This window comes from Pan paniscus, chromosome 11 (assembly GCF_029289425.2).
Source record: "Pan paniscus chromosome 11, NHGRI_mPanPan1-v2.0_pri, whole genome shotgun sequence".
Lineage (NCBI taxonomy): Eukaryota > Metazoa > Chordata > Mammalia > Primates > Hominidae > Pan > Pan paniscus.
Window position 1 is genome coordinate 22257491 of NC_073260.2, and position 23164 is coordinate 22280654.

Consider the following 23164-nt stretch of genomic DNA (forward strand, 5'->3'; position numbering starts at 1 on the left):
CATGAAACCAAAAGTAAAGCTCCCTATCCTCCGTTTGGCACCCAAGGCCTCCCCCTGTGTGTCTTCCCAGTCATTTCTCCACTTAATGTTGCCCCTGACTGCCCACATGGCCCATTCCTGAGGGTGCTCAAGCTGGCACCTCTGCTGGAAGTCCTTTTTCTATCAGTGCAGGCCCATCCATCCTTCAAGACCTGACTTAAATCTTCGCTCCTGCATAAAACCTTCTCAGGCCCTCCTTGTTGAAATGAATTGCACTCCCCCATATTCCTAGCACCTCATTGAGTGGTAAACAGAAGCCATGAATTAGGTTTAAGGCTCCTTAGGATTCCATTTGTCCTGCTGACTAGCTTATGATCTCCTGCCTGGCAAAGACTGAGTCCTATTTATCTTTGTATCTCCAGCGTCTTGCTCTGAACTTGGCATATAGTAAGCACTTTATTGAAATGTGGTTAAAATTAAGTTGTCTAGAGTGTTTTCTAGAGTGTTTGCTTATCACCAAAAGCAACAATAGCTATCAGTTGTTTAGGATGTACTGCGGACCAGGTATTTTATATATTACATCTCCTTTAATCTTCAAGGCAATCTCACGAGGTGAATAGTTTTATCCCTATTTTAGAGAGACAGAACCCAGGGCTCAGAAAGGTGTGTTTTCTCTTCAAGGTCACACAGCTCAGAAGCTGCTGAGTCATGCTTGGACCCAAGATCTGCTTCACTGCAGAGCATGAACTCCTTCCATTTATCACACTGACTCCTGGGTTGCTTGGGATTTACAGAGAAAAGTCTGGGGATGGGATTGCTGATCTCTGGGATGGTTGAGGAATCTCACAAACTTCTGGAGGCCTGGGAGACTAACTGATAGACTGTGCTTACTCACAGGAGGAATCAGCTTTGGGAGAGCCAAGGGGACGTCGGGCTCAGAGGCAGACGATGAAACGCAGCTGACATTCTACACGGAGCAGTACCGCAGTCGCCGCCGCAGCAAAGGTAATAGTGTCCTTGGAAGGTTCCAGAACCAGAGTTTGTAGAAGGAAATCCTGGAAATCAGATTTTGTGTTCACTAGCAAATCCTAAATCTTCTCTAACCTGGTCCCCATCTGGTTAAAACTGAGCTTAGTATCTGCTGCCCTGGCTATATGGATGACCTTCAGTATAATGCTTTTCCTGGCTTATTCTTTATTTGCTTTCTGTCCTACCTTATTCTTCAAAAAATACTGTGAATTGTTTTTGGTTTATGCAGATTTTTAAAACTTCAAAAGAGGAAATGAAATAACTAATCATATTAATATGAAAATAAGAATAAGGAAAATTATTCAAACCCAGGTTGGGTTGATGCAGAATAATCCCTGCCATACTGTTTTGTAGTTCTTAGAAGAGGCTGGCAATTTAAGTAAGAAATTCCTGGCAGCCAAAGTGTGAAGGGAAACATACTCAGAAATAAAATGTACAGGGTTAATGGGAAAGAATCAAGCATTTGTTCAGGAAATTTTACTTACCAGACCAGAGGTAAAGTCCTCAACTTGGTATGTATAAATAAGATACCGTGTGCCTTTCTAGGCAGTTTCTTCAACAGATAAAATTCAGTATTGGATAATTATTTCTCACAATGGCACTCAATGTAGGGGGATGGCCAAATGCTGAAGCAGGACTCCACAAAGGTCTAAAACCTGTGGCCAAGATCCATTGTTCCCTGATGATTCAACGTGCTCTGAAGGGAAAACATAGCATATTTCAGGCAATTGCCTGTGAATGTAATTCTTCATCTTGGATTGTCCATAAGGATGGGAAAGCAGCCAGTTTGAGATTGGATTCTTGGAAGAGACTCTCCTAGGGTACAAACATGGATTCCATGCCAGTGATAAAGGGCAGATCCATCCATGGGCTTTACCCACCCACTGAAAAGAAGGTCCTGTGACAAACAAGTCCAGGTCATGTGGCAGGGAAACTGGTCCTTCTCTCCTACCTCCACAAAGAGGTGGGCTGAGAAGTAGCTGGGGTAGGGAGAAGGAGGAGGAGGAACTTTTCTCACAAACCATGCTGCATGCATTCTATCCATGCACAGTGGACACTGCAAAAGCACAGATCCCCATAACTTCTGTGTGCTCCTTTGGCTCTTAGGCAAGTTATTTGCCTTCTGTAAGCCTCAGTTTTTCATCTACAAGCTGTACCTTGTAACTGCCTCATGGGGTTGTGGATGAATTTTGGTTAAGCTATGTAAAAAATTTATGGTGTCTGGTGTATGCTAAAAGCAAAATAAGTCAGACATTATTAATGTCAGTTCAGTTCTCACTGTTGTTTTTCCTATCTCCTCACCTCTGGCATCTTTCCCTGAAAAGCCCCACGTGGGAGGAGTGTTTCCATTGACACATTACATGGGAAGGGTTTGCAGCCTCTGTAGCCATTGGAAAAATGGGATCTGCCTCTCCCTCCTTCCTGCTCCTCAGCTTTCTCCACTTGATCTTAGCCAGAAAACTGAGAAGCAATCCTCAGCTTCCAGGAATCTGCATTGGAGATTTAGAAGTTGACGACTGATGATTCTTGACTGGTCTTCTCCCTCACACAATCCAGCAGTCAGAATTAGGGCTGGGGAAGTCAATGGGTCCCCTCAGCAGGCCTGGGCTATTTATAGATAATTGGAAAAACATTCATCACTGAGCATGTCCCCCATAAATTGGAGTTCAACTTAGAAAAGCAAAAGCAAGCTACAGGCCTCAAGATGAATGGTTTAACCCAGCAACTCCTTTCTTTCTCTCTCCTTCCATCCCTTCATTCTTTCCTCCCTCTCTCCCTCCCTTCTTCCCTCTTTCCTTTCCTTTCCTTTCCTTTCCTCTCCTCTCCTCTCCTCCCTCCCTTCCTTCCTCCCTTCCTCCCTTTCTCCCACCCTCCCTCCCTCCCTTAGTCCCTCCCTCCCTCCCTCTCTCCCTCCCTCCCTCTCTCCCTCCTTTCTTTCTTCCTTTGATACATACCACAAATATTTGTTCTGCACCAACTACATGCCTGCCACTCTTCTAGGCAGTGGGGACACAAACCAAACAACAATTTAAAATTCCTGCTCTTGTGGGGTTTGTATTATATCAAAATACAAATCTATTAGATGGTGATAAATGCTAAAAGAAAAGGAGACAACAAGGAAGGGGACTGAGAGAATATGGAAGGAATTGAATGCTTAGATTCAGTGAGCATAAATTACCCTACGCTTTTTGCAGGATCACAGGGAGAGCTTTCTTAATACTGTGTTTGATGTTGTTAGGTTGTTGTTGTTGCTGCCGCAGCTGCTATAATTTTTTGTTGTTGAATACAGAGAATGAATTTGGTTCTGCAACATCTTTGTTCTAGGCAAATGAACTTAGAACCCAATGTCTCAGTCTGCAAGTACCACAATTCTTCATGAAAGGGCTGTGATCTGTTTTTTTCTGTTTCATATAGTTTGGGCAGGAGTTAGGGTGCCTTCAGCATTCACTGACTTGATGGGAAAAAGGCACAGGACAGAGGTGAGCCAAGGGAGGTCCAGGAGCCCTTGGTGATATAAGAGCAACAGAACATAGTACTAAAAGCATGGATTCTGGTGGTGGGTTACGTGGGTTCAAATCCCAGCCCCCCCACTTACTGGCAATGTCATATTAATCATGGAACTTAACGTCTCTGTGCATCAATTCCCTAAGTTGTAAAATGAGGATATTAAGATGAAGGCATAGAGAGTTGTTCTAAAGATTAAAATTACTTGAAACCTGCAAGGCATTTAGGTGGAGATAGGGAGGGAGAGAAATTGTGGCAGAGTGAAGTTGCTGAGAAGGACCATTGGATTTACTATGGGGACAGGAAGGGAGTCTCAGATCTGCTACCAACTCACTGTGTGACCTTAGTAAAGTCTCTTTTGTTATCCAGATCTCTGTTTTTCAATCTGAAACATGGGAGAGTGGACGGGTGGATCTTCTCTGAGATCTCTTCTTACTTGTGTGTGAATGGGACATGGGGCATATTTCTGAGAATCTCCTGTTATTGGGATATACCTGGCTTCCAGCTTCAGCTTCCTTTGCACCCTGTTTACCTCCCCCATGTCCAGTGCCACTCCCCTTTCCTGTTTCTCTCCTTTAGGGTCTAACTGTGACACTAGAATGGTTCTGTTGTCCCCTTTGGCTGGGCTGATGGGTTCTTTCTTCCCTACACCCCCAGGCCTGCCTGGACCTGTAACATCCCAGTCCTCTCCTATTCCTCTGCCATCACCATTTCAGCTCCTCTTTAGCAAAGGCAATGACTCAGCAGTTCCCTGCAGTCTGCCCAGGGGTGTGTGAGCCAGCCCAGCTGTGACACAGAAGAGATGATGAAGTTCAAGGAGGTAGGGGAAGAAAGAGATAAAAGTACCAGGAAAGGCAGTTCCCTGTGCTAGTTGAGAATGGTCATCTACTAGCATTTGGGACTCCATATGAATTCACTGTAACCATTTCAGGTCTATCTGAAAAATAGGAGCTGAGCTGTGTTTTCCAAATCTCGAGGCATGTGGGCTTTGATAAAGACATTCAACTTTACCATCTTTGAAGTACTCAGAAGGAAGTTGAGTCTTTGGGGCTATCTGTGTGTGACAGGAACAGTGATTTTCAGTCCTGGCTTTGCCACCACGTTTCTGTGTGACCTTGGCCAAGTCCCTGCTGGTCTCTGAGTCTCACTTTTTCAATCTCTAAGTAGAGATTTAAGAGGAGTGCTCAGAAGCAACTAGATCAGCACTGGTTAAGGGCCCTGCACTGCAGTTCAGACTGTTTCAGATGTTAGAAGATTTTGGAAGACAAAGTGATTGAACTGAGCGTTTCAGATTATCCCAGCTTTGGGAGAAGAAAGACACGATAAACAGCAGCTAAATATGGGAGGGCTTCCTGAAAGAGTTGAGGCTGGGAAGTTGCCTGAGTCTCAGACATGGCTCTGCCTCTTTTCATCCATGGGACATGAACCAGTATTCTCAAATTCCCATCTTTAAAATGCAGTCATTACATCTCCTTCACAGGGTCATTGTGAAGATTAAAATAATGAGTATCTCCTTTATAACTTCAACTTCTGCCAACAAGTTCTCCCCTTCTCCACTGCTGCCATCCTAGCCCCTGCCACCTGCATCCTTTGCTTTAAAACTGCTAAAAGTCCTCTCTTGCTAAGTCTCCCTTGCTGTCTTCCAGTCCATTCTCAATCATGTAGCCAGAGTGATCATCTTTACAAATGTAAATAGGGATCATGTTGTTTCTCCTCTTAGAAGCTTTCAATGCTTTCCTTTTGTTTTCAGGATGAAATGGAAACTCCGTACACACCTGCAATCCTGAGTGATCTTGCCCTGACTCTCTCCTCAGGGCTCTGTCTGCTCCTTCCCTCCCCACCCCACCTCTCCCCCGGGGCCTCTTCCCCAGCACTCCTGCATCTGTCCTGCCACAGCCTTCACAACATTTGTCTCCTGGAATGCTCTTCCCTGCCGTTTGACTCATTCACCTGCCCCCCCATCACGTGAGACCTCCACTTAAATGGCATATTTTCTGCAAAGCTGCCCATACCTGAGTTAATTTCCCTGTCTCATTCTATACCAGATGCTGTGCTGTACCCCCCTTTGTAGACTTGGTCACCACTATAATTTTACATTTACTGATATGCTCCCTGAGTACTATTTGTGTCCTCCACTGAACTGGAAACTTCACGAGCATAGACACATTGTCATTTGTGTCCAGTTTTGTCCTCAACATCAAGCACAGGGGGATGGGCTCATAGTAGGCACTGGGTGAATATTTTGAATGAATGAATGAATGATGAGTGAATGGATGAAAGAAACACCTGCACAGTGTTTGGCTTATAGGTGTTCAGGATGGAGGCTGATTTTCTGTCTGCCACCTCTTGTTTTATCTCGCTTTATGCCTGCCTGCTGGGAAAGGGCCTGCTCTCCTCTTCCCTTCTTTTTCCTGCTCCTGGTAAGCAGAGCTGGGGCCTTACCTCTCCCTATTTTTCTACTTCAAGGCCACCAGGAAGGCCATGCCCAGCAGTGGAAAGAGGGCCTTGGTGGTGAAAAGCACACTCTGCCTGGGTTCTTTGAGTGTGACTGTCCTGTGTGCCATCTGGGAACGATGTAACCAGGCCAGAAGGCTGCATGGCAGAAAAGGTTACACTGAGGGCTAGTGGTGGGAGTGGGGCATGGAGGAGAAGGAGAGAGGAAATCTCTAACCAGTGTTTGTACATAGATCTCTCTCTTAGCATATCCCATGAGAGAAATAGGACTGGCATTAGATTCAGCCAGACCTGGCTGTGAGTCCTGACCTCACCTTGTCATCCCTTCCATGTGGCCCTGGGTGGATTTTAACCTGTGGGTGCTTCCCTTTGCATAAAATGGAGCTGTTGACACCTGCCTCACAGAGTAAGCACCCAGTGGAAGGTGCTGGGTCTTACCCAAAGATGCCCAAGAAATATTTGTTCTGTCTTCTAATATTTTCTTTCCCTTCAAAACATTCTGAGCTCCAAACTAAATCAGCTCAAATCCCATTTTCAGCAATAGGATCCATTATGAAAGAGATTTGACATATAGTTTGGAAGTACTTTGTCTTTCCTAAGATTTAGGCTCTTTGTAAGGAGAATGGGACTATTTTGGAGGGGTGTCTGGTATTTCCAGGTAGAACTTCTTCCCAAAGCACAGAACTGTAGCCATCAATATGGAGAGTGGAAGGAAGGAGAAAAAGGCAAAGGGATGGAGAAAAAGAGGTGGAGAGACCAAGATATGCGTGTCTGGTGGGATTTCCTAAATAAGGGGCCAGCAACATTTTTCTGTAAGTGGCCAACTAATAAACATTTTCAGCTTTGCAGGCCTTCCAGTCCCTGTTGGACCTACTCAACTTTGTTGTTAGACTGTGTGAAACCTGCCATAGGCAACACATAGATGAATGGACATAAATATTTTCTAATAAACATTATTTTTAAAAACAGGTGCTAGTTCAGATTTCACCCATGAACCTTAGCTGACTCCTGCCTTAAACCATTGATATGTTACCCTCACCTGTATGTCTGGTCCAGGAAGCATGTGTACAAATTCACCATGCTCTGTGAAAATCAGTCTAACCCCATATCATATATGATCATTCTGTCTAAGTCTATTTGTTGCCCATCAATCAATGAATGGATAAAGAAACTGTCGTATATATACATGATGGAATACTACTTGACCATAAAAAGGAATGAATTAACGGCATTTGCCACAACCTGGATGAGATTGGAGACTATTATTTTAAGTGAAGTATCTCAGGAATGGAAAACCAAACATCATATGTTCTCACTGATATGTGGGAGCTAAACTATGGTGATGCAAAGGCATAAGAAGAATACAATGGACTTTGGGGACTTGGGGGGAAGGGTGGGGGGGGCGAGGGATAAAAGACTACAAATAGGGTACAGTGTATACTGCTCAGGTGATGGGTGAACCAAAATCTCAGAAATCACCACTAAAGAACTTACTCATGTAACCAAATACCACCTGTACCCCAATAACCTATGAAAAAAAATAATAAAGAATGGGAAAAAAAACCACAAACAAAAAATAAATAAAAGAGTCTATTTGTCATGCAAGGCATTCTATGTTTGACCAAGTAAATAACCCTCCAGTATATCATTGTTTTAAGTGTGCCAATTCTGATGGCATTTTACAGAATTAAGTAATAAACTAGCTAATGTAGTAGGTTACTAGTGGGAAGAATTTAACATATATTCATCGGAGATAGTACTCCATAGAGCAAAGAATGTTGGACTCAGAGTCAGGAGATGTGTGCTCAAGTCCACACCTCACCATTAACTAGCTTAGTGACCTTGGCAAGCCTGTGCTCCCTTGGGACCTCAACTTTCTTATTGTCATACAAGGATATTTACATCATATGTCATCAAGACTGAGCCCCGTTGTAGTTTAGCCTGTATGTGTGGAATAAGCAACCCTAATAACCATGCTGCTGGGCAGTGAGAAAATGGAGCCTCAGCACCGAACCTCACAGTGGTTACAGTCTCCGGAGGCAAGGAGTGTGCAAACTCACACAGGGAAGCGTTGCTAATCAGGATAAGCTTCTGTACAGCTGAAAGTCCAGATGAGAAGTGCAGGTGGTTTGCCCAGCCCTGGGCACAATGCTGAGCAGGAGACAGAGCTGTTATAGCTGCTGGATCATTTCAGCAGTGCAGACACCCAGCATGAACCTCCCAGCCCAGCTCTGTGCTATATGGGTTTGGGTGCATCTGTCTCCCTCTCTGGACCTCGCTTTTCTCATCTGCAGGTTGCTCAGCCAGTTATATAAATCCAGGTTTTCTGATCCCCAATCTCAGGTACTTTCCTCTAAGCTTTGCTGCTTAGTTCTCCAGCAGAGAGAACCAGAGCATGAATGCTACTGGTTGTCTTATTTCTTTGTTTTTGTTGCTTGTTTTAATTTGGCAATTCCTAAGCTGGGATTTTCTGTAAATAAGAACCACTGAATCCATAAGCAAAACTTCGTACTAAGGTATATGGATGTATGGCTTTTCTTTATGATTCTCCTCCCACCTCCAACACACACAGTTTAATCCTGTTTTCGAGGAAAAGGATAGGTGAGGAAAAGTTCAAGTCATATCTGCAGAGGAGGCCTTTAGGAACTGAAGCCTCCTGTTATGAAATATAAGCCATGAGTCCCAAAATGGATCAGAGACTCCAGGAAATGAAAATGGGATGAAGTGAAAGCTGAGCATCTGTGGAAGAGTACCTGCCAAGGTGTGAGGGCGGATGGTACGTGGTACACTGGGGAAGGGGGTGGAGGAGAGATGCCAGAACTGAGTAGAGCCCAAATTCATGTGCAGGAATGACGGAAAATGAGGCTGGAGAAAGAGGCAGCAACTGTGCCTTGACCACTGACCAAGGGCTTACCTCATCCTTTATCCATCACTTCTCATCAAGCAACAAGGTTCCGTTTCACTCTAAAGGTAATCCATTCAATCTTCCATTTTATGCACATAAAAACCAAGGCTCAGAGAAGGGAAACATTTTCCTCAAGGTTAAAAATGTCATCTCCTCAAATGACAAATCAAATGGGGCAAAATGTTAACAACAGGTGAAGCTAGGCCAAAGATAGATAGGCATTCTTTGTACTCTTCTTATCTTTGCAACTTTGTCAGGTTGAAATTATTTCCAGTAATATACCCAGAAAATAATGGGGCTTCTAGGTTGTACATAAGCACTGGAATCAGTAGACATGGGTTCAGATCTTTGCTCTGCCATTTCCTAGCATTGCAGAACCTAAGGCAAGACACATTTGTTCTCTGACCTCAGTTTCTCTTGGGTAAAGGAGGATAAGTGTAGTAGTTGTCCTTCTGTTCTCCTTTGGGCTTGTTATGAGGATTAAATGAGATAACATAAGCAGAGGAAATGCTTAGCCGAGTGCATCCACCATGCGATTGTTTCATTGCTAGCCAGTTACAGCACATCAGTGCCTGAGCCACACAGGCTCCAGGTCCTCTTTCTAATGTACCAGCTTGAAAATTAATCTGCCTTCTAGAAAAACAATAGTGACCAGGCGCAGTGGCTCACTCCTGTAATCTGGGTGCTTTGGGAGGCCAAGGTGGGTGGATTACTTAAGCCTGGGAGTTCCGGACCAGCCTGGGCAACATGGCGAAACCCCATCTCTACAAAAAAATTAGCCAGATGTAGTGGCATGTGCCTTTAATTCCAGCTACTCGGGAGGCTGAGGCTGGAGGATTGCTTGAGCTCTGGAGGTCAAGGCTGCAGTGAGCCATGATTGCACCTCTGCGCTAAAGACTGGGCATCAGAGTGAGACCCTGTCTCAAAAAAAAAAAAAAAAAAACAAAAACAAAGAAAAAAATGAAAAAGGAAAAGAAAAAAACAATAAACATTTTTCTTGAAAATGTGAATTTTGTAGGCCTAGCCCCTTGGGGACATTGTGATGCAGCTTTTCACGTCACCGTCCTCTGCTTCTTGCCTAAATTTAGGTAGCCTTGCTCATGGGCAGATCTACTGGCTGCCCTTTGCCAACCTGCAGAGCACGCCCCCAGGACCTGCTACTCAGAACAGAGTAAACACTGAAGACAGATCAAGCAGTATTCTATCAGCCTCTAAGTCATTGTAGCCAGAGTAACATGGGAGAGAGGGCTAGGCTTTAAGGAGAGGAAATGGTGTCCAAGATATGGGGCAGATCAGCCTGCTACTCCCTACCCTGCAGGGATTCCCACTGAAGACATGACTAGAGGCTCAAGAAAAAGGGTTAGCTAGAGGACCCACAGGTGAATGCATCAGCGCCTTCATGGGGTGGGTTTATCTGGTTATTACAGGGCCTGGACATGGGTACAGGGAAAGCAGGGAGAAGTGAAGACAGGGTGGAAAGCCAGGGGAGAAAGCGCTGGGTGAGGGACAGGAGGAGGAAGAGCCAAGCAAGAGGATGTCATGAAATCACTGGAAGTCCTAAGACTTGGGTGTTTTGTTTTTGTTTGTTTGTTTTTGAGATGGAGTTTTGCTCTTGTTGCCCAAGCTGGAGTGCAATGGTACAATCTCAGCTCACTGCAACCTCCACCTCCTGGGTTCAAGCGATTCTCCTGCCTCAGCCTCCCAAGTAGCTGGGACTACAGGCACGTGCCACCATGTTCGGCTAATTTTTTGTATTTTTAGTAGAGATGGGGTTTCACCATGTTAGCCAGGATGGTCTCGATTTCATGACCTCGTGATCCGCCTGCCTCGGCTTCCCAAAGTGCTGGGATTACAGGCGTGAGCCACCGCACCCGGCCAAGACTTGAGTTTTAATCCTAGGTGTCTCTTGTTTGGTTAAGAGGCTTTGAGCAAGGCTTTGGGCCTCAGTTTCCTATCTGTAGACCAGCAAGGTAGAATATGACCCTCTGAGTTCACAATAAAACCATTCTAGGGTCCATAATAGAAATGGGTTCAACAAGAAGGGAGATAGAGGAAAAGAACAGAAGAAACTGTATTAGTTTTATTGAATTATCTCTATGCTGTTCTGTCCTCTCTAAATGCATGATTTCATATTATTCTAAACAATACCAGGAGAAGGGATTATTTTTCTCTCCATTTTACAGATGAAGAAACTAAGAATTGAGAGGGTTCACTTTCCTGAGGCTGCCATGAGTTAAGGGAAGCTTGAATTTGTATTTAAGCTATTTGATTTCAAAATCTGGTCAGGCCATTATAAGGATGAATGAGATAAATCATGTAAAGTGCATACAACAGTGCCTGACACAAGGTATATACTCAAAAAGAGACAGGAAGAGGATACCCATGTCTGTGTCTGATACAGCAAACCTGATCATATCCCTGAGAACTTCCTGGTATCAGCTCTGTAACCCCTGAGATGTTGGGGAAAGGTAGCCTGGGAGGGGCTGGGACCAGAAATAGCTGTGGTCAGAACCAGCTCAGGCACTGAAAAGTTAGTTCAGTATGGGGGACAAAAGGCAGCATCCGTAGGACCAGCCGTCCCAGGGCACCACCAACAAAGGGGGCCTGGTATTTGGTCAGGTAGGAAAACGTATGACAAGGATGACTTCCAGTGCTGTGCAGGGACCAGCCCATCCCAGTTTATCAAGAGCCTATTGTATTCATCTCTTCCCAACTCTGCTGTGAGTGATGCCACATTGGGAGCTTGTAATCAGCCATAGGAGAAAGATTCAAACTATGGAAACTGGAAAATACTTAAAATATTTTAAAAGAGCTGCTTGCTCTTGCTGGGAGAGCCCATTGTTAAACAATTACCAGCACACCACTGGGGAGAACTGTCAGTAAGAAGTAAGAACTTAGCCACAGGCTAGGATTCAAAGACCATTTTCTAGAAATACTCTAAGCAATCCAGAATCTTCCCAGAGGATGATGCACTAGATGATGAAGGGTTGTGGGGGGCGTGGAGGGCAGGCACAAAGCAAACTACAACATCCAAGGCCCAAGGAAGAGGATTCCTTTTCAGAAACAGAAGACAATAAGGTCAGCTGTAGAAGCTGAATATTTAGGGCCTGCATAGGAGGCTGGGCACTCTGGTGCTTCCTACTTGAGAGAATCGTGAGTTCTAGGACCTAGATCAGGGCAGGTGTCCTAGGCTGTGTGGGAAAAAGAGCTGTCAGGGCTGGGTAGTTCTTTAGCCTAAATAAATCTCAGAATCACTTTTTAAAATGCCAATTCCAAGAATCAACCCATTTCGTAGGACTGTCTGGCCAAAAGTCTGGATATAAGTATGAAATCCTTTTCAGATTCTAATCATTTAATATTAGCCAGCATCGAGAACCACCACTCTCAAGCTTCCTTGATATATCAGCCAACAGCACATTCCAATTCCCATCCTGGCTTTGGGCCCCTATGGAGTGTATCCCCCCATTTCCCAAGCCTGGAACTTAGATAACCATTATAAGGGGAATAACTACTTATAGCAACTATGTATTGAGTGTCACTTTTGTATCAGGTCTATTGCACATTCATTAATCTTCCTAGCAATCAATTGTTGTCCTTGTGTCTATTTAAAAGAACAAAACTGAAACTAAGCAGAGTAGCTTCTTCAAGATAATGGAACCAATAAGTTGCGTAGCTGTGGCTTGAATTGGGTTTCGGTTGGCTCCAAAGACTGTTCATGGTCACAATCCCCGAGAACTGTCCTCTAAGAGAACTTTGTAGGTTTTTGCTCATTTTTGCTTACCGTAACTCTTGCTCAAATGTTCAGCTGTTCGTGGTTTGTGGGAGTGGACTCCTTCCTCCAGAAGGTTCTGGTAGTTTATACAGGCTTTCTGGAGAGATTCTAGTTTCTCTCATGGACAGAGAAACTGGGAGTTTGGATTCCCTTTACTTGCAAGCACAGTAAAATGCAGTAAAATACAGAAGCCTAGCTTTGATCTACATCTGCATTTGGCCATATTTAACGAGACATTAGAGAAGAGAAAATTATGTATTCAGAAATTGTTATGGGCTTAAAAAGCCCCTATCTGTTTCTATTCTCTCCCTTCCTTCAAACCTCAAAGAAAATAGACATTGGCTTCTTTTTTTTTTTTTTTTTTTTTCTTAAAGATCCCTTCTGGACTACTTCTACCCAAACCCACAGAAACGTCAAGCAGTCTTGGCAAATGAGGGTTCCTTGAATGCAGAAAGAAAGCCAGCTAACTACAAAAACTCCCTCCTCCAGCCCATGATGGTCCCTGAAATATCGTTTAAATTGTTCTCTGTACTCCTCTTCCTGTGCGATGCCAGCCAGCTCAGCACCTGACAGCCCGCCATCGAAGGGAGGGAGATGGCTGTCAGGAATCAAATGGGAGACCAAAGGCGATAAAGCAAACATGTCGTTTTAGTTGCTTACACTAGCGAGAAGGAATAATCAGTCTCTCTTGCTTTCTTGTTTTTCAACTAGGCTCAGCAGGATTCCCCCACCCGCCTTTCCTTAGAATGAGAGACTGTGACTCTTTGCTTCCCGCCCCAAGCAAGAATACTCTGTCATCCCCTTTCTTCCCAACGCTGTGAGACGGCCAGTGTTCTCCTACCCCTGAAAAACTCTTTTCCAGATAAACAGACCATGCCACTGGTCATGGGCACCCTCTGTATGTCACCAGCTGTGTGAGATGCTTGCATGCATAACCTTATTTAATCCTGACTGTCAGTTTGGGAGATTTTGGGCAAGTAAATGTACATTCCCAGGCCTGGATTTCCTCCTCTCAAAATTGGAAATGATAATCCTATCTCACAGGGTTTTTGTGATGGTTAAATAGTGTCATGCGTTATTACAATATAAGGTATGTGAAGGAAGACAGTGAGAAAAAGTCTGGAAAGGATACATTTAGCCAGATTGAGAAACGCTTTGAATGCCAAGTTCATTCATTTTTTTTATTTGCATAATCAGCTAATGTTTACTGAATATCTAATTCCACTGAGACTCTTTGCTGAAGACCAGGAAAATGGTGGGAAATAGACCAATAGGATGGATTTCCTTATGAAATTTCTAGTCATGCCAGAGGAAAAAGGGAAGGGAGAGTGTATTTCACAAATAGACACATGAATAAATATATTATTCCAAACTGTGAGGACTGCCTCTGATGAAAAGAAAAGAGGAACTAATGTAATCAGGAGACTCATGAACTATACCTTTGAGAAGCCAATACTATAGCTTATACCTGAAATATGGACGGGAGGTGGCCAAGCTCTAAAAAATGGCATGTCTGTGTGAGCAGGAAAGAGCCTGCACTTGAACCTCCATGAAATGACGAGTCTATGAAGGGTGTTTTTTGTTTGCTTTGTTTTGTTTTTTGAGGGAGTCTCACTCTGTCACCCAGGATAGAGTGCAGTGGCACAATCTCAGCTCACTGCAACCTCTGCCTCTCAGGTTCAAGTGATTCTCGTGCCTCAGCCTCCCGAGTAGCTGGAACCACAGGCATGTGCCACCATGCCCAGCTAATTTTTTGTGTTTTTAGTAGGAATGGGGTTTCACCATGTTGGCCAGGCTGGTCTTGAATTCCTGACCTCAGGTGATCTGCCTGCCTCAGCCAGGAAGGCATTTACTGTTGAAGGAAGGGATCTATTATTTCATTTCTGTTTTAGGAAGATCACACTTTCTACAGAAGAGAAAGAACTGGAAGAGAGTGAGACTGAAGGTAGGGAGACTAGATAGGAGGTTATTGGGGTAGAATGGGAACACTTTGGGTGAGCATGGGAAGGTTTAGATACAGGAACATGTTAAAAATACAGTTAGAGGAACCCAATGACTGACTGACTCCAAGAAGGTGAGCCACTGAAGATTGCTGAAAGTGAGCATTGGTTTCCAGCATAGAGACTGGGAGAATCACACAGCCAGGCAAGGAAGGAAGGGTAAGTGTTCAGGAGAGAAAGAGACTAGTTGGATTTTGGAGCTGCTGCCTTTGAGGTGCCTGTGAGCCATCCAGATGGGACATTTGCCAACCAGATCTGAGCTCAGGAGTGTTCTAGTTGAGGGGAGAGTGTGGATGTCAGCACTCTGTGGTCGTGTATTAGTTTCTATGAGTAACCAGTTGACAGAAACATAGCAGCTTCAAAGAACATGCATTTATTAACTCCCAGTTTTGTAGGTGAAAGTCCAGTCATGGCATAACTGGATTCTTTACTCAAGATCATGTAAGAGGCTGAAGTCAAGGGGTCAGTGGACTGCCATTGCAGCTGACATGTAGAATCCTCTTCCAAGCTTATGTGGTTGTTGGCAGAATTCATTTCCTTGTAGCTGTATGAGTGATGTGCCTGTTTTCCTGCCAGCTGTCAGCAGGGACCATTCTCAGATTTTAGAGGCCACTCTGAAGCCCTTGCCACATGCCTCCCCTGTAGGCGGTTCACAACATGTTTATTCAAGGCCAGCAGGAGATCATCACACTTTGACTCACCTCCTTCAAGGCCCGATTCTCTTTTAAGGGCTCACTTGATTCAGCCAGGCCTACCCAAGATGAACTTCTTTCTGATAAACTCAATGTCAACTTATTTGAGACCTTTAGTACATTTGAAAAATCCTTTCACCCTTGTCATATAATGTAATCTAATTATGGAGTGATATCCTATCATAGTCACAGTGGCACCCACATTAAGGGGAGTATACAGACAGTGTGCAGGGGGTGGGAATGTTGGAGGCTATTTTAAAATTCTGCCTCCTACCTGGAGGTAAATAAAGGCATGACAGTAGGAAACTGTTGTAGGAGAGGGTGTAGACTGGAAAGTGAAGGGGCTGAGGGTATGTTTCTTATTTATGGATTCTGGGTAGAACATGTCCTTCCCTCAACATCTTTGGTGCAAATAAAACTAGTGCTCCACGTGAAGAAAACAGATGCCACAGCCCAGGGGCATTTGTCATGAGAACAGCTGAGAGACTGCAGGACAAGTGGATTCAGGGGAGATTTGTAACTAACAATGCAAGGCACTCAGCATGCATAACAATGTGCAGTACCCCAAGTCACTCAGTCAAACCCATTCTGTGTTTCACTGGCGAAGGATTTTTCTTCCACAGCTCCCATTGGGCAAATTTGCCATATGCCTTTTCTAATTGGAGTAGACTTTAGAAAAAGTGGCCTCTACTCTGGTTCAGGAGCTAAAATGCTGGAGAGCTTTGGGAAAGTCCCCTTGGCTCTCTATCCATTACATTTGGGTGTGATGTTTGAATAAATTGCATCAGAGGCCTCTTAAAGCTCTGAAATTTTATGCTTTTATTCATTTAATACACATTGTAGATTCTAGGAACAGTGTGGTTCTCTGGGGTGTCAGGGGTTAGCAAGACATGACTCCAGCCCTTAGGAAGCTCCTTCCTAGGCTTCTGTCTGTGGAAGAAGTCAAGACCACTGATTCCTAAGCTCATCTCTCTGCTCTAAGGATATCTGTGGACCTGAGCTGTTTCAACCTTATTGGTGGTGGTATGCTCATTGTTTTTACCTTTTCTTCAACCAATGTAAAATAATGTAATAATTCTACTAAAGGGACATAGAAAAATAGAAATAAATGAAAACCTTCGAGAGCTCATTTCATTTTTTCCCCATCCCCATTTCCTGCACACTCTTTCTTATCCTTGCAACCATAATCTTCACACATTTGCACTCCTGTTTTTTTTCACTCGGCATTATATTGCCATATTTTTTCTGTGACACTGTACATTTTTCTTGAAGTGCTAAACCTAAACATAGTCATTGTAGCATAATCTCTAATACTGAAAAATTAGAATGAGCCCAAATGTCCAACAATAGGAGGATGGCTAAGTAAATGATGATGCATCCACTTGAGAGAATATTATACAGCCAGATAAGTGTGAATGAAGCATGAGTTTTTGAAGGAGGGCAGAATTTACAAACCACAATAATTACTTTTAAGGACAAACAAATCAACTCATTTAAAAAAGAAATATGTAGGTGAATCACAATGTTATATATTATGCATGTATTTACCCTTCTGTTTATTATTTATACTCTGCCTGTTCCTGAAAGGGATTTGAGGTGGGTGGATTTGCTGGAGGTAGTTTAATGTGCAGTCTTTAATTTGTGGTCTTTGGAGCCAGACACACATAGTTATGTGTCCTCGCGGTGTGAACCTTGGTAAGTCACTCTAACCAACCCACGATTTTCTCAGCTGTGTAATGGCCATTCTTGTAGCTCTTTCTTCTACGAGTGGTTTCAAGATTGTAATGAAATAATAAAAGCAACAAACTTAGCACAGGTCCTGGAGAAGATGGTAAGTGATGAACAATTGTAGCCTTAGATCTGACTACTTTAACTTATACAGGAGGAGACTGTGTTTCTATAACTAGGGCAGCTGCTCTCAATTGTCTATGATACAATTAGATTGACCTGAAATCTTGAAAAACAGTGTTCATCCCTTTTATTATTTATTCAAGCCATCATGTATCTGGTCTTGGAATCCCTGCAGGAATGAATATATCTCACTTTTACTTAACTGTGAAAAACACAGAAGAAAGAGAAAGAAAAATCAAAAGTAAATATCCAGTTGAAAAGGGTTCTAGACCATGAGAAGGTTCTTGACCTTTTTCTCTGTCCATGAAGCATGATGTTGTGCGTAAAGGGCTCTTTCCCCTTGTATCATGGTTCCCAACCCTATCTGCATGGTAAACACACTTAGGTTTAAATAATAAATACCTAACTTTGGACCTCAGTCCAGAGTTTGATTTAATAGGTTTAGGTGGAGACTGGGCATGCTGGTTGGTCGGTTGGTCTGCCTGTCTCTCTCTCGCTCTCTCTCGACAGGGTCTCATTCTGTCACTCAGGTTGGAGTGCAGTGGTGCCATCGCAGCTCACACCAGACTTGACCTCCCAGCCTCAGGCAATCCTCCTTCCCCAGCCCCCCAAGAAGCTAGGACCACAGTCACGCACCACCACACGTGGCTAATTTTTTAATTATTTGTAGAGGCAGAATCTTACTATGTTGCCCAGACTGGTCTCAAACTCCTGGACTCAAGTGAACCTCCTGCCATGGCCTCTCAATGTACTGGGATTACAGGTGTGATTCACTGCACCCGGCCATCTTTTTAAAAGCTCTCCAGGAGCAACCATAGTTGATGGCCGGGTGCAGTGGCTCAAGCCTGTAATCTCAGCACTTTGGGAGGCCGAGGCAGGCAGATCGCCTGAGGTCAGGAGTTCAAGACCAGCCTGCCCAATATGGTGAAACCCCCTCTCTACTAAAAATACAAAAATTAGCAGGGCATGGTGGCCCATACCTGTAATCCCAGCTACTTGGGAGGCCGAGGCAGGAGAATCACTTGAACCTGGGAGGTGGAGGTTGCAGTGAGCCAAAGTGGTGCCACTGCACTCCAGACTGAGCAGCAGAGTGAGACTCCATCTCAAAAAATAAAAATAAAAATAAAATAAAAAGCTCTCCAGGAACAGCCATAGTTGAGAATCATTGCCTTAAGGAACCAAGGCATAGATGGTTAAGACTAGTGGTCTCTGCCCTCCAGCCATTTTCAAGCTATAGAGGGCATAATAAATAATAGAGAATATCAGATCAATTAAATTCTGTGGCCTCGGTTCTTCTCTGGTTAAATAAACTACAATTCTGTAATGTCTTTCCTGATTCTCCAATTCGGTGCTTCTAATAACATGGTATTTTTGTTTTTATTTTTTAACCAAAGTAAGATAATGCAGTGTGAGTCATATGTCCATGGCTGAGGTGCTTTGGAGTAATGGCTTTGGGATACAAAAGACCATAAATCAAGGATGGCTCTTCAATGGATAAATATATAGAGACAGATGCCTGACGAAATAATGGTGGAAAACTGGAAACAGGGAGAAAACATAATGGGCACTCAAAAAATAACAACTTATTTTTTAAAATTTTCTTCCTCTTTTTGGACCTCAGTTTCCTAATATATAAAGTGTAATGTTGTGTTACATGACTTATAAAGGCTATTCTAGCTCTGTTGCTCTACAGGATATTTTTAGCTGGATACAAGAAGACTTGGGTGTGGTGAGAAACAATATTATTTCTATATACAAGTCTAAGGGAGGAGCTCACCTGGGAAGGAGGGTGCACATTTACTCTTTACAGAAGTCAAGAAGGCAGGGCTGTGCTAACATAGGCTGGGACTTGAAGGGTGCATATTACAGGTCAGCATAAGCAAGACAATTCTGAGAGTCAGAGTTCTTGTCCGCTTCCATAGTGAGTTCCCCATCATTAGATGAATGCAAGCAAAATTTGAACAATAACCTGTGGAGGATGTTCTGAAAGAAATTCAAACATTGGATGAAGGGCCAGGGTTTTTTTTCCTTTAAGGTCCTTAGCAGCCTCAAGAATATCATGACATTGTTTTTAGGGATACTGTTTTTGTTTTGTTGTTGTTGTTGTTATTTAGACAGAGTCTTGCTCTGTTGCCCAGGCTGGAGTGCAGTGGCACTGTCTTAGCTCACTGCAGCCTCCATCTGCCAGGTTCAAGCGATTCTCCTGCCTCAGCCTCCCAAGTAGCTGGAATTACAGGTGCTTGCCACCATGGCTTCCTAATTTTTGTATTTTAAGTAGAGATGGGCTTTCACCATGTTGCCCAGGCTGGTCTTGAACTCCTGGGCTTAAGTGATTTACCCGCCTCAGCCTCCCAAAGTGCTGGGATTACAAGCATGATCTACCGCACCCGGCCAGCTCCTTACTTACTTTATAGCTTACTTACTTTATAGCTCCTCATTTAACTCTTACAACAACCCAGAGAAGTAGAGATTGTGAACATCCCCACCTCACCTCACAGATAAGAACCCTAAAATATGGAAAGTTTAAATCACTTGCTCAGAACTTCACCCAGATAGGAGACAGAACAAGGACAGGAGCTCCATTGAGTCTCGCTCCAAAACTCCTCTCTGTGCTAATGCAGTTGGCCTTCCATCTCTGTTTCTCCACCTGATGGCAGAGCCCAAGCCTGGTTCATATTGATTGTGTCTGTCCCTTGTTTCCTCCCAACCTCTGTCTCTCTCCCCTGCCTGCTCTCCCACATGTATTTATGCTGGGCTGCCTGGTAACAAATGGCTCGTTACCATGCAGAGGGCGGCAGCCGGGCGATTAGTGAAATTTGTTACCCATGCGTCTCTGAACAAAATTAAATTAAAAGTGCTGCTTCGCTGTCAAGATAAGGGCCAAGCTGCTGAGATAATTTTTCACTCTCAAACACTCAATTACCCAGTGAGGCTGGATCAGATACAATCAAAGGGGAAAAAAGAAGAAAAAGAAAGGAAAAAAATATAGAGGCAGGACCTCCAGGAACAGATGTAAGAGTTGTTATCTCTTTATGGCCAGGGATGTTAAAGAGGCTGTTGTCATGGTGATGGGGCTGGACCACATGAGGCAGGTAGGTAGGTGTGGTCTGTGACTACATCCTGTATTAAAGGAGATGCTCTCCCTCCACCCCCGCTGCCCCTGCCTTAGACAAGTTGGTGTCATTTTCACCTGAATTATTGTAACAGCCTCCTAACTGGTCTCCTTCACCCCACTCTTGTCCTCTTCATCCCAACTTCCGAAAGTGACCTTTCTACCACACACGTCTGAAAACATCACTTTTTTGTTGAAACCTTCTGATGGTTTCTCCTTGTCATTATAATAAAGTTCAAATCACTTAGCCAGTGTCATCTCAACTCTCTGCCCCTCAAACTTTCAATGAGATGAATCCCTCCCTTCTTCTATCCCTCCCTCTTTTTCTCCTTCCTTCTTTCCTTCCTTTATTCGACAGAAATTATTTTGAAGACCTACCGTGTGCCAGGCATTCTGCTCCATCTTATTCTAATCACGCAGTCCCCTCTGTCTGGGATAATCTTCTCTTGCCTTTTCACCCTCAACAGTGTCATCTTGTTCTTTAAAAATCAGTTCAGCTATTCCCCACTCCAGCGTGCTTACCAGGTCTCCACGAAGCTCAGCAGGTGCCCTTCCTTTATGCCAGCATGGAATTCACTACTACCCCCAATCACAGCTCTTTCTCATACTCTCTGTAACTGCCCATCTCATTGTCTGTTCCAACCAGACTGTGAAGCCTGCAAGGGCAGAGACTACTTCACTCAGCTCTGTATCCCCAGGGCCTATGGAGCAGGCTTTCAGTATGATTCTTGTGATCTGAAATGACCCTGGAGTTAAATGGTGGGATGCCTGCTGAAGGTCTCTTCAGGAGACTGGAGGAACCTCTCTTCTTAATACAGGTAATTTACCTGTGCTGTCTCATTTAGCCCTTACAATATGAGATCTTATCCTGACTTGATGGATGAGAAAACTGAGGCACAGAGAGGAAAAGCAACTTGACTGAGTCACAGTTTTAGTAAACAGCATGGAAAAGAGAATTAAGCTTGTGTCTAACTCCAAAGCCTGAAAGCTTTTAAGTTGTAATTTTTACCTCAAATTATATAGAAGGTCAGTGGCAAAGATGGAGCTAAATATTAGGCTCTCTGACTTCTGGTCACAAAGTCACACTAGAAAAGGGTGTACCCCAGGGTTTCCTGTGTGAAAGGTAGTCTGAATTCCCATTCTCCCTGTAGTGTCTGGACCAGAAAACAAGGGAGACCATGAAATTGCCAAAAAGACAATCAGCCTGTCCCCTCCTCCTCCTCCCCCTCCCCCTCCATCTGCCCACCACTGCCAGACTCTAGTCGATGGGTCCTTGGTTCAGGATTTATGAGCCTTCTTGGTGTCTCTCTTTCTTTCCATCTGAGAGGGCTTGACTCTTCCCTCTCTCAGCTAATTAAAAACCCCAGCCTGGGCCGCCAGCCTTGGATCACAGGCTGCTGGGCAGAGGCGCTGACGCTGTGCTGATAAATCACTCCCTGGGGCTAGGGGAGGCTGGAGCATTTGTCAGAGGGGCTGGGCTCATCCTGGACTCCTTTGGGAGATTTGGGGACTGCTACAAATGGACCATGTCCACCCCTTCTTGCCCCAGAAGGGGCTCCATTAAAAATAGGAGGGCAGGGATCGCCCAAGGATGTTGGGGCAGGAGTGGCCCTAGAGTCATCTTCTGAAAACATTTGTTAGATTGTGTTATTCCCTTAGATACCTTTGGTGTCTCCCTCTTGGCCTACATGATAAATTCTCAACTTCTTAGCCTGACAATGGATGAGGTGTAGTATAGCATTTAAAAGCATTGCCTCTGGAAATTTACAGACCTCGGTGTAGATAATGACTTCGCTGCTTACTCACCTTGGATATGTTATTTAACCCCTCTGTGTCTCATGGTCTTCACTTAGGAAATGGAAATAAAAACTACATGTTGATAAAATAGACATTCCTATGCATATACATAAATATACACATGCATGCATATACATATGTATGTGTATTTGTATAATATATAGATAGATATGTAGATATTTAGGATTGAAAGAGGTATTGTATACACAGCCCTTAGTATAATTCTTGGCACCCTGCACCATCAAAGCAGCTGCTACTGTGGCCCCTGTAGCTGCAGCCACTTCCACCCCAACTATTGCCACTTCTGCTGTTCTGACAGCGCATCCTGCCTGCTGTTAATATTAGCCAAATCCACCTCTCTAGCCTTTACTTCCATTCCATCTTCTGCTCACAATTCCACAAACACACCCTGCACATCTTCGCCTGCTAGTATCTGCTGGGCTGTTCCATCAGCCTAGAGTATCATGTTGACTCAGCTCTGTCTAACAAAACCTAAATGTCCTAGTAGGTCTGGTTGGGAAAAATGTTACCACCTTTCTGAAGCTTTCCCTGATCCCTCAGACCAAATGTCACTGTGGTGGCATGTTACCTATATCTCTTTTGTCATCAAGCCCTTGTTCCTTTCTTAAAATTGTGGTTAGTCTTGCACGTCTCTATTCCTCCTCCTCCTCCTCCTCTAGAGAACGGGCAACATGGGGCAGTGACTTGCTCAGACCTGTATTGCTAGTGCTTGGAATCATGTTTGACATAGAAAATATGCAATAAATGTTGGCAATTAGAATAAGAATTCCAGATAACCCCATTCCTGTACTATTAAGGTCTTTTTTTTCCTCAGTAGAACAGAACGCTGTCTTGCTCATTCATCCTTCTATTCCCGGCAGGTGAGGGCTGGGGATAATAATGGCCATCGCCTGGGCTTGTGTGAATCAAGTGAACTGCTGCCCTTCAGTGATGAGTGACTCCCCCAGACCACAGAGCTAACCAGTTCCATAGACTCGAGTCCATTTTCTCTGACTTTCATTTTATTCTTTCATCCACTAGGGCAGGCTTTGTTCCGTTCTCAGCCTC

At 44.0% G+C, this 23164-nt stretch overlaps 1 protein-coding gene across 5 annotated transcripts in view; it reads left to right on the top strand.

Moving 5' to 3' along the window:
- Positions 1-23164, top strand: part of ASTN2 (astrotactin 2) — a 980114-nt gene that overhangs the window by 317958 nt on the left and 638992 nt on the right. For all 5 annotated transcript variants that reach the window (XM_034928931.3, XM_014346251.4, XM_034928932.3 and 2 more), the window contains one exon: positions 877-984. In XM_034928931.3, the coding sequence (XP_034784822.1) occupies positions 877-984 (108 nt within the window). The remainder of the gene's footprint in view (positions 1-876; positions 985-23164) is intronic.